The sequence below is a fragment of the Aythya marila genome, assembly GCF_965140915.1.
Source record: "Aythya marila genome assembly, chromosome: 8".
NCBI classification, from domain to species: domain Eukaryota; kingdom Metazoa; phylum Chordata; class Aves; order Anseriformes; family Anatidae; genus Aythya; species Aythya marila.
The window spans coordinates 17,632,125-17,647,660 of NC_139049.1; the positions used below are offsets into that span (position 1 = coordinate 17,632,125).

The 15,536-nt window shown below is 38.2% G+C and overlaps 1 protein-coding gene across 1 annotated transcript in view; it reads left to right on the top strand.

Moving 5' to 3' along the window:
- The window catches only part of COL24A1 (collagen type XXIV alpha 1 chain), a 134,805-nt gene that overhangs the window by 88,199 nt on the left and 31,070 nt on the right, over window positions 1–15,536 (top strand). The window contains exons 29-38 of the mRNA XM_082765828.1: window positions 4,338–4,391; window positions 4,717–4,761; window positions 4,878–4,922; window positions 5,831–5,884; window positions 8,806–8,859; window positions 9,862–9,915; window positions 10,125–10,178; window positions 11,486–11,539; window positions 12,157–12,264; window positions 15,299–15,352. Coding sequence (XP_082621954.1) covers window positions 4,338–4,391; window positions 4,717–4,761; window positions 4,878–4,922; window positions 5,831–5,884; window positions 8,806–8,859; window positions 9,862–9,915; window positions 10,125–10,178; window positions 11,486–11,539; window positions 12,157–12,264; window positions 15,299–15,352 — 576 coding nt within the window. The remainder of the gene's footprint in view (window positions 1–4,337; window positions 4,392–4,716; window positions 4,762–4,877; window positions 4,923–5,830; window positions 5,885–8,805; window positions 8,860–9,861; window positions 9,916–10,124; window positions 10,179–11,485; window positions 11,540–12,156; window positions 12,265–15,298; window positions 15,353–15,536) is intronic.

Here is a 15,536-nt window from a genome sequence, read left to right on the forward strand (position 1 = left end):
TAATTAAAGATCACTCAAAATAAATCCCAAACATCACAAGCTCTGTGGAAGTTCTGGTTCAGAATTGTGGTTTGTGCCTTTGCCTTCATCCAGCATGGATTGTGAATGCTTCATGTAAGCATGTATTGGAGATGATCCAGGTCTCCAGGCTCTGTGAACAAACTCCCAAGGAAACCATTGAGAACTTTTTCAGCTCTCAAGATCAAAATATCAGACCCGTAGTGGACACTAGCATAAGGAAAATATCTGGAGGCCCCTGAAATCTGGGATTTGTCATCACTGGATTCAGAATGACAAGTGTAAGAACCCTAAGCTCTGTGTGGCAGCCCTTGGAAAAATGCATACCACAGTCACATACAGAAGTTAAATAGAAGCATATGGAAATTCCCCTTCACTGTGACTCAAACAACTTACCCCGTCTTCATAGCAGCAATCTGCAGGAAGTCTTGGGAGTGCTGACCCTCCACTTCTGCACTGTCACAGAGTGGAATTCCTTCATCTCATAAATTTTGGACCTTTCAGCAACCAGTTCACATCCAAGATTACCCAGCAGCCTACTTCTGCCTGAAAGCATCCAGCTGCTCAGTCTCCAGTACGCTGGGGAGTTCTGGCCAGCTGAAGGGAGGCTGTCTGGTTTTGGGAGTCTATGGAGTAGGGAGTAGGGAGCCTCAGTCAGGGGGTTTTGGTGGATGTGCCCCTGAGCACAGAGGTTCCTCAGCTCACGTTCAAGACTCCTGGAAAACATGCTGGTAGCAATGTTGGCAGCCGTGAAGCCATTGATGCACTTTTTTTAGTTCTGTGTGTTAATGTAAGAAGAAAACTAGAATGCCAGAGACTGGTGCTGCTTTTTGTCCATATGATAACCTCCGATTAACACAACAATTATCTTTAATTTGAGAGGAAGAGTTCATGTATCATTAGATTCGCTTCATGAGTGAGACTGAAGCAAAAATCTTAATAGCTTCTGAGTTTCTGAGCAGTTAGTATTCTTCAGGGTGATGTTTGCTGTTTTAAAGCTTAAAAGCAATATTTTTTTTCTGCTCTTATTTTCCTGGAATTCTGCTCTTTAAGACAGATAAGTAGCTGCATAGTGCTCTTATAATGTGATTTTTACTCTTCTTATATCTAGGAAGTAGGATGAGAAAAACAAAAAGAGTTGATTGGCATTTCTTGCCTTCTTATATGAACTTTTTCTCATTTGATTATCCTTGAGTTTTCCATGCAATATGTTCCATTTTAGAAATAAAGCTGAACTCTTGCCAAAGAAAAACAGTAGTAGCAATCATTTGGCAGCCCTACTCCTCAGCTCAGCTGCAACCGAAATTAAATAACAGCAGGCAAATTATGTGCATCTCTCATTCTGTCCTAGTTATAGTAGGAAAAGATACAGATCCAACGCATCTGTGCCAATAATGAGTCACACTGTGCTATTTATAGGAATGTTATGGTGTACTTCTGATAGAATATTAAATTGGCTTTCCCTTGGATTCCAGCACTCTACTCTATGGCAGGCTAAGGGTAGGTTAAAAACAGGCATGAAGCTGAGCTTCATGTTGGTTTCTTTTACTTCATTTTCAATTCAAAATTATTTAAAGGTTGGTGTTTTGAATGATAGACCACTTGACTTGATTAGCAGTTTTTAAGTCAGTTGTCATTCTCTTCCTAATGACTGGGTTGCTCGTGCCATCACCACTCAAGTGGCAGTACCTGTATGACTTGCAGAAAGGCTTCAGTGCATAATACAGACAGAATCCTATGCAGTTTCCTGACAGGGCCATTTCTCGAACTATGGGCTATGAACCCTGTTATGACTAAAAGTAAGTCACAAGTGTTTAAAAAAGATCTATCTGTTAGTATTATTAGTGATAGAAGATAAAATTTCTTTATTACACAAATTCATACAATTAAAGTGTGTCCTCCTTGAATATTTCATCTTATCGGCCCTGTGGAGAATGCAAAGACAAATGAGAGGCCATGTATCTAAGAAGTCTGAGAAACACTTAAGGTTAGCAATTGCAGAATAATTTAACACTCTGAATTTTCCCCTCCCTATGTTCCCGAGGGGATTCCTTTGTAGCTTGTTCTTGAACTTCTATCTCCCCTTACCCCCAGCTCATTGACCCATCCTCATTTCATCTCAAGGCTTCCCACCTTCACTTTCCTTTCCATTATTGGAGAACTTTCTCTTGAAAGCAATGTCAGATCATAGGACTCTAAACCTGCTCAGTCCTCCTTGAGCTTTCATCACAATTCATTTGGTGTGCATTATAGGTATCAGTTACAGAAAAAGAGCAGATCAGTAACCTGAAATTAATTTAATCCATATATTTAGCTTTCTTTTAAGTAATGCTATATAATAATTCAGTAATTCGGCTTACACAATTACATAATCTCAACTTGAGGCCCAGTCCTGTTTCTCTTATCAAGGCCTCCATCACTCTTGAAAACACTGTTAGTCTTTTGGTCCTGATCGTTGAGTATGTTGAAGTCCCTAGGAGTTTCTCCATAGACTTTTAGTTGTCTTTGGATTGGTACCTTTCTCAGCAAGAGCCCTGCAGCAGCCAGGAGTGTTGTTGTCTCTTATAGCATCTGTTCTTTTCTCCTTTGGTTTATAAAAAAAAAAAAAAAAAAAGTGCCTGTAAATACTCAGTCATTATTTCATCAAAACGGAGAAGGTGGCCAAGATAACAAAAGGATTGCCTCACAAAAGCTGTGACCAAAACTGTCCAAGGTTTCAGAAGTATTCAGACAGCTTTCCCTGCCTGTTCCTTTTCCTCATCCTGCGTTTCCTGTGTTCTCCCTCATGCTGACCGGCAGCAGCAGTGCTGAAATGCTGGCAGATAAGCTTCTCATGGGATAATTATGGCTTGGCCAGGGGATGTAATGATACATCAACTCAAAGGAAGGACTTTTTCTTGAGACAATTCTGTTGCAAGAGCAAAACCTAACAGATTCTGGATTCCAAGTTACCGGCCAGCCCCTTCTTTTAGTGTAGCTCCAAAGAGGGGCAGGTGGGTGTTCATCACCTGTTCTGACATAGGTTTTGATGTTCATTGGTAAACCCAAGTTAGAGTGAACAGAATTCTGCCATTTTTTACCTCAGAAGCTCAAGAGGGACATGGAAGTCACAAACATTTTTTGAAGAGAAAGTAATATAAATAAAATCAGATGTATTTCCAGCACTTCCAACAAAGTCTTTTTATAAGCCCTGCATTATTGCTTAATAGAACACTTCCACATCTGATTCCAGAGAGTTGTATTGCATGCCCTGCACTATAAACCATGACCCAAGAAGTAAGGTTCTCCACAACTGAGTAGTTCACGCTGAAAATGCAGATCTATTTCCTCAAGGTAATGCCATAGCAGTGTACTAATTCCTTCTGCTTGGTACCAACACAGCCAAGAAGTCACCAGGAAAGCTGTCGTCTCTCATCCTCCCACAGCATACGGCTGTAAAGAGCCCAGCTCTGTTGTCTTGATATTCATCTAGCTCTTATTTAAAGCGGTCATTGGTTTCAGATTGTTGTTAACTGGTTTTAATTTTGTATTCTATATACAAACATTCATTGTGTTTAGAATTATGGAAATACCCTCCTGAGTCACTGTGGATAAAATGTTCTTTTCCTTTTTGCTTGTTACCTATTTTAAGGATTCTTTTATTTGCTTGTAAACTAATGGATTTGCATTACTAATCTTAAATAATCATATCTGAACATCTTGGCAATAAATATTTGCTATATTTGTAATAGCATAGCATAATGTAATAGTTTTTGTTCATATATTGATTGTAAAATATCAATTTACAGTAGACAGTTTAATAATACAGCAATTCACTCTGAGAGATTATAAATTGGTTTTAATCTTGCCTCAGATTGGTTTACTAATGGAAGAACTTTATCTGCCTGTTTTAAAGTCTTACAAGCTAACTGGATTTTTTTACATGTACAACATGCTCAAAAGCAAGCACCCCATATAACCAGTGTTCATCTAAATACTTCTAAATATGTGTTGCATGCTTAAAAAGTGGATGAAAATGAGTGGAAAATATTTGTCTGCAAGCTGGGTCCAACAGAGTCCCTAAACATCTTGTTTATATATTTAAAAACAAACAAAAAGAAAACCTTACATTTACATTATAGTAAGCCAGTAATTAAATTTATTATTTAAAGCTCTATTTTACACTTAACATATAGTGAAAGTTTTTCTTTGTCCTGTGGATTTTCAGAGTACATGCCAACAAAACATGTTTCCCTCTCCTATAGTTTATGTTTCATCTCCCTGCTGATAGCCCGAAATAACACGCAATTAATGTTCCTAATCACTTGTTCAATATTCAGGGACCTAGAGGTCTAGATGGTCCTCCAGGAGAACCAGGAACACAAGGCATTAAGGTGAGTGCTTGCATTGCTCAGTACTGTACAAAACGTTTAAATAGATCATGACTGGCAATACCCCCCCCCAAACCAACCAAAACAAACAAACAACAACAAAAACACTAAACACTACTGTGTTAGAAGCCATAACAAATTTCCATTTAGTCTAGGAGAAGCCTTGCAAATTTTTGCCTTTTTCAAATACTTCCTTATTATGGTATAAACTCATCTAAGCCTGAATCCGCGATTTCTGCACTTAACGCAACTTTTAAACTTGTAGCAGCTGTATGCAGTTTATCTAGCAAATGCACATAGAACTCACATGTTTTTGGTTATTTATCAGGGAGAAAGAGGAGATCCAGGAAAGAAAGGCACTCCTGGGCTCATTGTAAGTATTGGAGACAATCTTTGTATTAAGCCTTAATGCAGTTACCGCAAGTTTCTGAGCTGTGTTTGGAAGTTATCTGAAGCCAGCATCATCTTTCAATATTTCTCTTTGACCAGGGCAAAGCTGGAAATCCAGGACAAAGAGGAGATCAAGGTGCACCAGTGAGTATGAAATGCTCTAGTACTTCATCCCAAACACCAAATACCATACTTCTTTATCACTCATATAAGGGAATTTGTCTACTTTGGAGCAGCTGGAAAACTAACATAAGAGTTTGTATTTTTTCATGCAAAGAATCAGAAGCAGAAGTGAGAGTAAGTATGAACTTGGTAGTCTGCTACTAGACCAGTGTTCTCATGGATGATTGCCCATAGTGCATACCTACAGTATGTTAGCAAACTGCAGCAGAATGGCAACTATGTGTAGCTTGGGAGTGCTAGAAGTTGTTTTGGTAGTGGTTTTATTGTAGTTTTAAGGGAGAAATTCATTGTGACATAGAAAATAATTGACGGATTTTAGACTAGATGTGTGCCATCAGTGTTGGGATAAATAAAGAAAAATACATGAAATATATATATTGTGTAGGAGAAAATTTCTCTTTTAGGTCTTTTTTTTTTTTTAATGGAAATCTAACGTGTTCTGTTTAAGTTTTTCTTTTACAAAGGAGGTTATTGGTCAATCCTAATGGTATGGTATTTTTTTTAAAAAGAAGGAAGCAGAAAAGCAGAAGCAAAGCAGTAATGGTAGTGATGTTGTGCTGAAATTGAGACTCAGAACGCTGGTTGCCACTGCTTTTCTCTTGCCTCTTCTGGCCAGATTTAGGAGCCTGGTGCCTCTCACCTTTGACAATGGGTTTTCATTTCATGTTCCTTTACTGGGACTTGTGTGTGTCTGTATATACGCAGATGAATGGCAGTGCATATCATCCAGAAGAAAAAAGTTCTTAGGTATTCCTGAGCAAGTGATTGAGTGAGCAGAAATAAGAGAGGGAAGTCACTTTGCACAGAATGTGAAACAGCTTGTTTCCAACTGATTTTTTATTTTACTTCATTTTATTTTTAACTTTGAGGGTTTGCCTGGGCCTCCTGGAACCACAGGAGACAGAGGACCAATGGGAGAGACAGTAAGTCGATCCTTATGCCTGCTTTAAAATTTTTCCACATATTGTACTGAATTCCCTAGTAACTCAAGCTCCATTTTACCAAGATTTGTTGTTAGCAGCGGTTAGGTAGGAATTGTGGGGTAATTGTTTTAAAACTACAGGGCTAGAGTCTGCCTCCATTCCTTAGCCTAATTTGTAAATAAGGGGACCTGTTAATCATGTTGGGAAGCACTGAAGTAAGGCATGCACAACGTAAGACAGTGTGGCAGAATCTGGATTGCAATATTAGGAGGCTCTACTGTGTATTGAGGTAGACATCCAAGTTACGGATTATGTAAATGTATGTGCCAATACTGATGTTAGTGCATTTTTTCAGACAAATTTTAGGATTGTTACTCAGAAACTCAGGAACCACATCTATTTGGCAGGTTAAAGTTTCAATAAAAAAGAGACTGTTCTAATAAACCTCAGACATTCCTCTGCTGAATGGATTCTTGTTCTGATTATTATTATTTCAAAGCCACACTTGTTTTCATGTGGCTAATGTTGTAACAGATGAACATGAAGGATCTGCAGCAAATACATACAAAGTACTGAAATATGTAGCCGTGATAGGAATACTATTGCATCACCATCTCTGTGGGTAAATCAGATTATGTAAGTACAATGAAAGTATGTGCTTTCCTAGAAGGGGGACGTGGGGAAAGGCTGCCATTTAATAGTGCAGAAGTCTGAGTTGTCAAAATGCATGGTTTTGTTGCTTCTGAAATGTTATTTTGGACATCAAATAACATACAGTTAATTTAAATCTTGAAAGTGAAGTGTTGATATAAAGTATGTTATTTCTAATATTATTTCTATTATTAAAAATTATTTCTAGTAATCCTTAGGCTGACAGATGCTTACAGAAAGCCATTGCACAATGGGGAAGTGTGGTCTAGAAAAATTCCAACAGCCAACATTTTAGAAATGTTAGCAAATTTTATTTTGAAAATTGCCTGTTTATTTCAGTTGCCAACTTGTAGGAAAGGCAAAATGTGTCAACAGAAAATGTATTTTCTAACATCTGTTATTGGATTCATGTCACTTTTTGCTCTTCCATATAATCTAATCTATTTTACCTAATTACCTAATCTTAATGTTGTGACATCTGAGAGCCTTATACTGCAAGATGTATACATAAAATTCCTACTATTTTCTGGTCAATACTGAATTTTTATATATATTAAATGACAATCAGCCTTATCTAATTTAAGTGGTCTACTCTTGAGCAACCTACATTTCTGTTGTTCTCATCATTGTAGAATCGCACTGTCAGCTATGAAGGAAGCTATGAAAATGATGCAAGACATTTCAAATTAAACGCTTGGCTCTTTTTTTTGACTGCTTTTGCAAGCAAGTTGATTTCATCTTCTGACAGCTGGTCACTATACAGAAGCCAGCTGCCGAAACAGTTTCTCTTTCCCTGTCACTAGTTTTTGCACAGAACAGAAAAATGCAAATTATTGATGGAGGAGCAAAGAAACTAATGCAGTTAGAACTATTTGTGGTAGCAGGCTTGATCTAAATTGCATGTTATCTTTACCTATTGTCAGGCAATTCAGTGAAAATCTTCTTCGCAAATTATCTGCTGTTAATGGTTAAATATGCTGTTATATTGCCCTGTTTGGCGACCCTGGAAGTCACAGGGGAAAGATGTGTTACCAATCCAGCAAGTTTAGCTCTGTGTGAATATTACAACTTGACTCCTGAATCAGACTTGAGCTTTCTGTCAACTGTATTGTGGAATGTCATGGAACTGCTGCAAACCAAAACCCAATGGACATAGTGTAGCCCAAGTGAATTATCAACAGGAAATTAACTGCAGTTTCAGTCATTCTTCACACTTCAATGAATCTATAGGTTAAAATAGATGCATCTGCTGCAATGTTCTTGTTCACATGTAGTTTACATTGGTACTGCAAGGGAAGAACAGACTTCTGTGATCACTGCCAAGTCATCAGGAGGAGGAAAACCATATGCATAGTTTGTAAGGAGGAGGTGAAATTAAAAAGAGTAAATACTTGCTCAAAAGGCTTCTATCACCAATACAAGTGGCAACATCTTTACTTTACATGAGATTTTATACAGCAACAAAATGTTTTGAATGTAGAATCACCTTAAACTCAAATGAGTCCAAAAGAGGTAAATGGGTACGAACTTTCAGAGTTCAGATTGGATACATCTAGGGGGTTGATTTGTCTTGACATATGTTCATAGTGGCTCTAGAATCAGCTGTAAGCTGTTACAAGCAAACTCTGCTCCCCAGGCATGCAAATCCCAGTCCATATGCAGAGGTGGACAATCTAACATGCATAGAGTTTGAGCATGCGACTTTAGGAAGACATGTGTTACTGCAATCTATTATTTCTAGTAGGGCTTATAAAAAAAAATGATCATAGCATATTTACTGATGTTACTAAAAGGACTCCAGCCTTTACTCCATTACACCTCAGTGATTGTTCTCTATAAACATTGCTAAATCCACAGTGAAGTACACAGTAGTTGCTTTCAGTTAATTCTGTACCAGACTGTAGGCTTTTCCACAAAACAAACCAGACAGTCTAACAAACCTTAATTAAACAAAGTCTCAGTTAATCAAGGGGAGAGCTTAGTACAGATAACACTTTACTTTTGGTCTGTAAGAAGAGACATCTGTGTTATTCTTGGAAAACTGTTATTTTGGTGTGAAATCTGTTATTTCCCTGTGTCAGGACTGGCAATGAGGTCTTTGGTACTGTATGCTTTCATGGTACTTGCATACACTGTGGGATTCAGAAGGAAAGACAATGAAGTATACTTCTTTATGCCAGCTGGTAGTGTTCTGAAGAGACAAATTCAAGGCTGTGCAACATGATTTAATGTTAATTGCATGATGTAGCCAAAATTTTGTTTAATGCCAGGGTCCAAGAGGACAACCAGGGGATGTTGGCACTATTGGAGAAATGGGTTTGGAGGTGAGTTTTTCATCATCTATATACTAATTACAAACACTCAAGCAACAGAATATGCCTAGACAATGTGTTCAGAAATTATTTTTTGGATTACATGTAACTGACTTAAATACCATGAGCTGCTGAGAGTCTCTCTTACTTAAAGCATGTGCAAAGCAATAATGTCTGAACCAAGTACCTCTTTCTATTGTGAGCTGTTGTCAGGCATGCATTCACGACATCTGTAGTAAACAAGTTGTGGGGGGAAAAAGAAACATTTTCCTTGCAGTTAGACAGTTTATCCAAGGCTGGGGGTTTGAAACTGGAATGGTATTAATCAAATGTCCTTGCAAATGGTAGATGAAGAAAAGCAACTGCAGGCTGTCTTCTTCCTAACTTCTATTTTTTGCCTTGTTTTTAATATCTCTTTGAAAGAAGTATGACAGAATGCTTTAGACACATTTGCAATGAAGTAGCTGAGGGATGAGCTCACTTAGAACAAAAGGAATTTGGCTTCTTCAAATAAATGCACTTCCTCAGTCACCCAGAACCCAGTCTTATGACTGCCTGTTAAAAACCAAAGCAGGAAAGGGTTTAAATGTAAATTCTACAAGAAGTAATCTAATACCATTTACACTTTGAAAGCTGAAAACCTGTATATTTGTTTTCCAGTGTCTGTATTTACTTAACTCCAAGCCTAAACAGTGATGGAGTAGTCAGTAAGAATTCCAAAAGGTAGATTATTGCTTAGCTTGCTAGCAATTTATGATGAAAGGTAAATGCTTAGTGGTACTGCTGAGTCTTCAGTGTATTACTGCTCAATGGTACAGTTCTGAACGCCTTTATACTCTTCTTCTGTCAGTCTCTAGTAAGACCAACAACAGTTTTCTCTTATTTTTATTTTTCAGACATGCAGTTCTTTAAGTGTCTCATGTCATACTTTTGCTTCTATCTTGGCTGTGTTATTTGGTAGTAGCAAAACTATTATTGATGATCATGTGTAAGAATAGCTCTTGTACCATGCAGGGACCTCCTGGCCCTGAAGGAGAACCTGGACTGCAGGGGGAACCAGGCACAAAGGTAAATGTTGAAATTATTCACTTGGGCTTTTAAATTTTTCCAGTTTCCAAAAAAAAATGAAATCAGAGTGATCTGACTTATTAGCCAAGTAGATAATGATACAGTATGTGATCCATTAAGCAGTGTTGTCATGATGATTGCATTATCTGTAAACCCCATCATTGTTAGAAATATCAACTTCAAGATTTAATTTTCTTGTGATATTCCAGGGAGATGCTGGACCTGCTGGGAAGGTTGGAGAACCAGGCGACCAAGGTTTAAGGGTGAGCTCTGGGTGAATCTTTTCCAGAAAGAAAAGTATGTTACAAATGTGTCAGAAATGCAAGTCAGAAAACCTTGATTTGTCAGAAGATTTTAAAAGAATGTTTGTAATGCCATGACAAGTTAAAAAGAGTATTGATTGTGAAGTTGAAATTTTTCTAAGTGTCTCATGTCACAGAGACCCATGAATAAGTGGTTTGAGCACGAAACTAAATCCAAGGGTGTCTAGCCCAGCTGTTAAGATAACAGCACAGAATAACACTGTATACAGATTCCTATGAAATAACGGGAACATTATAGTCCCAGCAGAGCAAGCTATCCCTCTGTACCACTGTCTCATGCAGCTGATTTGCTTCTGGTGCTGTGAATAGCTCATTCACCAACTAGTTTTACCAAACACTTGTGCACCTGCTTATTCTTTCTGCATGTGTTACCTCTTTCATGTGACAGTTGCCTACCTTTGAAGGATGATAAAAGCTTTTAAAATGCTCAAGACAGGTTTTGTTCATGGCACTTGTAAAAGAGTATAAACCGTATCCTTTTAGATTCGAACCTTACCATTGAGCTACTCTCAAGATATGTTAGCTCCTTGCTGTTATCTTTTTCTCCTGCCCAAAATCTCCAGTAAGTTGCATTCAGCAATCCACTAGCCCTGGCAGAACAGTAATACCTGGTACTGGTACACAGTGGAAGCTCTAGACTTACCATATTTCTATGCCTGAAATACCGCGTTAGCAGTATAGGATAGCTTGTATTTGCTGTTTTACTATCTGCATCAAAAGTTGCAAGTTGCCACTGTCTTTGAATATCAGACCCTGAGAAATGCAAATGTTCTAAAAAGTCATAGTAGATAGTACTGTTGGTAAATGATGAGGTTTTCATGGCCCTAAACTAAGTCACTGAACATACCAATATAGTAGTTATTCACATAAACGTGGAAATTTTGGAACAAAACAGATGTATTCTTAAGGTTATTGTAATTACACGTCATGTACTCTGAAACTAAGCAATCTCAGTACCACTATTCAAACCTTCAGTGTTCCATGAGCATAGTATTGCCTCAATTTTGAAATGTAGATTGTCTTCTACATGTTCCAGTGTTCCAGATTCACAGGGCTGTAACTGTCACTGTAAATCTGTGAAAAATGAAAACAAATTATCACAACATAAAAGTAGTCCAAAATTCAAAAAGTCCAAAAATATGATAAGCATATGTAAGACCAGTTTTAGTTCTTGCAAGGCAATACTTTTATCTGGAGAAGTTCTGTTAGTGGCAATAACTTCGTTTTCAATTGTTCATTTCTGTAAGGGTGAACCAGGACCTCCAGGAGAAGATGGTGTTCAAGGAAAAGATGGCCCAAAGGTACATTCAGTTTTTATGGCAGATGTAAAGCAGTCAAATTAATTTAAAGACCAAAATATCTTTTTTCTCCCCCCTCTGTTTCACAAGTTCAGCAGAGCCCAGTTGAGTAAGCTCAGTTTTAACATGGGAGGCCCTATATATTATAGACTTTCCTGTGCCTTTTAGGCACAGATCTGCTCTGCAAGCTTAACAAAGTTGAATGGCTTGACAGAGAAAAGCAAACTGAAGAACTGAGTACATCTTATTTCCTTTATGACCATCATGCTGGACAGAGTGAGCCCAAAGTTGCTCCATGTCCTCTGCCAGATCAGTGCTATGCCAGAGACTGTGTCACATGCAAGGACAGGGGACGTCACATCCTCAAGGTAGATGGAGATGGATGAAGTAAAATCTGGCTGTAGGAGTGAATGAATGAGATAGAAAGGGCTTTACCCTAACTTGAAGCCTGATCTGAATTTGACTGGAAAAATTCCAGTCAGTTTTAATGTGGTGGTTTTTCAGTTGTCTTTTATGGTCAAACCTGAAGATTTTAAATTCACTCTTCTCAAGAATAATTAATTTTGGAACAGTAACTCGATTATTTATTTATTTGTTTGTTTGTTTTTGTTACCCTTAAGGGAGACCCTGGAGAACAAGGCTTACTTGGAGAAGATGGTGAAAAAGGAGAGATGGGAATACCAGGAATTGTCGGACCCCCTGGTGAAGCTGGCATAATGGGTGTTCCTGTAAGTGTTTTCAACTTTAAGTGGGCTTTTTGTGATTATTTCCTTTTTAATTTAGCTTACTTTTTTTTTTTTTTATTATTATTATTTTCTGTTTTGCTATTGTATTAAAGATTACCATCTTTAAACTAGTTTGTCTCCCCTTTCTATGTGGTTCTACTTTTCAGGGTTGGTAGAGCTTACAAGTGTTTTCCCCATCCTAAATCTGGGGTCTCTTAGCAGACAGTATTTCCTCACACTTGTCACCTAGACACATACACCACACAGCCTGGTGTCTCTCACTTCAGATCTCTCCCCTCCAGGCAACCTTCCATTGTTAGTCTCTATCCTCACCTTCATTTGGAGACGGTGGGCAATTTAACAGAATTAAATCATTCTATATATTTTTTTTAAATGCCTAAAGATGTTGGTGAGATAATATATCCTACCATAAATTGTGCTGTAAGATGTTTTATTGTTCTGTATCTTTCCCTACCTAATGGCTTTGTTTGCTGTTCCAGGGCTATTTAGTTTTTAGTTTAGATTAAAAGTTTGTCAGGACAATGAACTGCCATTTTGAGCAGTTTGCAAATAATAAAGCTCTAGAACTTAAAGCATCCACGTTCTAGCTCCAGTTGAAGGTTTTGTGGTGATGTTCTCACCAAATACATGTTTAGCTGTCATTCTTTTAAATACACTTTAACAACAAAAGCTACGTCTAAAAATAACATTTCTAGATGAAGTGATATCCTTAATGTTGAGGTGTCTTTCATTATAAAATGATTGCAGCACAGACACCAACAGCATGGGGTTTCTTAAAGTGTTGGATTATAGGGCCTTCTCTGGTGAGAGATACAAGACAGGTCAAATTGGCTTAAAACCAGTATCAAATGATAGTAGACACCACATAATCCAAACAACATCTGCTGGTGTGGTTCCTGATCAGTTGGCCTGTCTTTCCAAACAGTGGCCTTTCCGTATTGCTGACAAGGTGATGTAAAGACATCATTATGGATGCTGTCTATCCTATGCTGGAACTGACTTGCAGAAATGAAGGTGTGTCGTGCCAGGAAGCCTTGCTTCAGTTGATAGTTCTGTGCTGTGGTGTGAGGTCACATCTATGGTGGGCCTTCTCTTCTTCCTTTGTAAACGGCCCTGTAGTGAGGCAGATACTATAAAAAGCAAGGAGACAGAAGAAAGAATTTCATGATTCCATTTTGTTCTTAAAAGACACTTTTTCTTTAACTAACTTCATTTTGGTGCTTCTGTGAAAGGAATTAAATGAACATATATTTAAATGAACCTATTATCAATTGCCATAGATAACTAAACCAGAAACTGCAGATGGAGAGAAAGAGTAGTACACACACACAGGTCGAATAGCAAATGAGCGTTGGGATCCACAGTCCACATTGTTATATCAGTTTGCTTATTTGTTCTGGCATAATGCCTAGCACCTAAACTCCATCCATATAATCTGTTTTGCTGAAGTTTTATGCAAGTTCTTAATGTAAACTAATCTTTTAGAGCATGGTTTCCAAAGCAAGTACATAGTCCTAATTCAGACATCAGATTCCCTTAGCAAAAATTGTCTTGTTCTCATTCACAGTCCTCTGGCTGCCTTCGCTGTAGCTCTTATGTGATGATGGAGTCTGAGTAAACAGTAGTTCAGAGGGCCAGCTGTTAACGGCTGTGAGCACTATCCTCTCTGTCCTCTAAGCCTCAGTGATACAATTAGCTTTTTTAAGTCTTGGGTTCTTCACAGTGACCTACTCTCCTAGTAAAGGAAGAAAGTGCACTTCCAGCTCTCAGCGTGCTGTTAGCTCACAGTGTGCTGCAGAACAATTTTAGTTTCTCATTCAGTAATGTCACCCTGACTTCTTTTTTGGATTGGCAATTCTGGAAAAGCTGGAATGTTTTGTACATTAAAATTATAAAACAGCTTGGCCCTGGCATATCTGCAAAGTATGTAATTAACTTGTATAGAGTAAACAGCATCAACAGTGCTGCTGCACCTCAGAGAGACAGGCGGGTCTGGTGATTTGATGTTTGGAAGGATGTGGTTAGCAGGGTATTTTTCAAGTTTCTGTTCCATGCGTTCCAGAAGCGGCTGCAATCCCTCCTCACTCATCTTCCCCAGCATCTGGGAGTGTTCAGATCATGATTTTGGTTTGACCTCATTCTAGGGATGTGGACAGATCACCGTTCTAGTTTAAACAAGGAAATGGATTACCTATCATCAGTTGTCTGGTTGTCCTGTTGGGGATGAGATTAATACTACGTTTTACTTGAACAGATACATATGAAGCAACATATGTACTTCACAAATCAGTTTGAACTCTGTTTATCATAGCTCATCACCACAATATCTCTAAAAATATTATAGAAAGAGAGAGAGAGAGATCTCCCCTTACCCAAAACTGAAGCCTCCTTGCCTTCAAGGAGCTATCAGGTAACCTGAGGCCAGTGAGCTCCAGACACTTTGAGCCCTTCAGGAGAGTCATTTTTTGAAGTGACCGAGAGGACAGCGGGATTGTAGCTCTATACACTCCTCACCTGCAGGCAACTCACCCACTTACACCATCACCAGGAGGCTGGCGGTGGGAGGCACCATCACTAACTGAGTTAGGGCTCTCCTGCTGCAGTAAGTTGTGTCAGGGCCCTGCTCTTCACACTTGATAGTCCCAAAGTCTTGTTAATTTTCCCCTGACTGTGTATTGCATTTCTCTAAATCCAGTATTTATCTTGAAGCAACTTTATTACTAAAATAATATTTCCTGTCTGGACAAGATTTATTAGTTGGTGTGTTTTGTTTCTTCATTTCCAAAGCATTTTCAGTACTTTGATAAGTGATCCCTTATGTATGCCCATTTATTTCTGCTGTAACTTGAAAAAGTCCTACTCTACTGACTTTCTCACAGCAACGCTTAATGAGATTTTTCCTCCCACCTCTGTGTATTACAAAAGCCTGCTTAGTTATCCAATTTGGAGCACAATTTAAATATGTTTCCAGGGCTTTTCTCAATCATTTCTTTTTCTCTCCCTAATTAACATACAGGGTCCTGAAGGAACACCAGGAAATCCAGGTCAAAGGGGACGTGTAGGAAAGAAGGTAGTATTTTTCATCTCCCCAGATTCCCTTTTGTCTGAAATTTACATTACAAAATAATTTCATTCAATCACTTGACACTGTTGAGAGCCTGTCAGCACTGCAAAAGACGTCAGGTTTTATATGTTGTTAGACTGTAGTATGAAAACACCAATAAAGTGAACTAAACCTATCCGTATTTTCCATC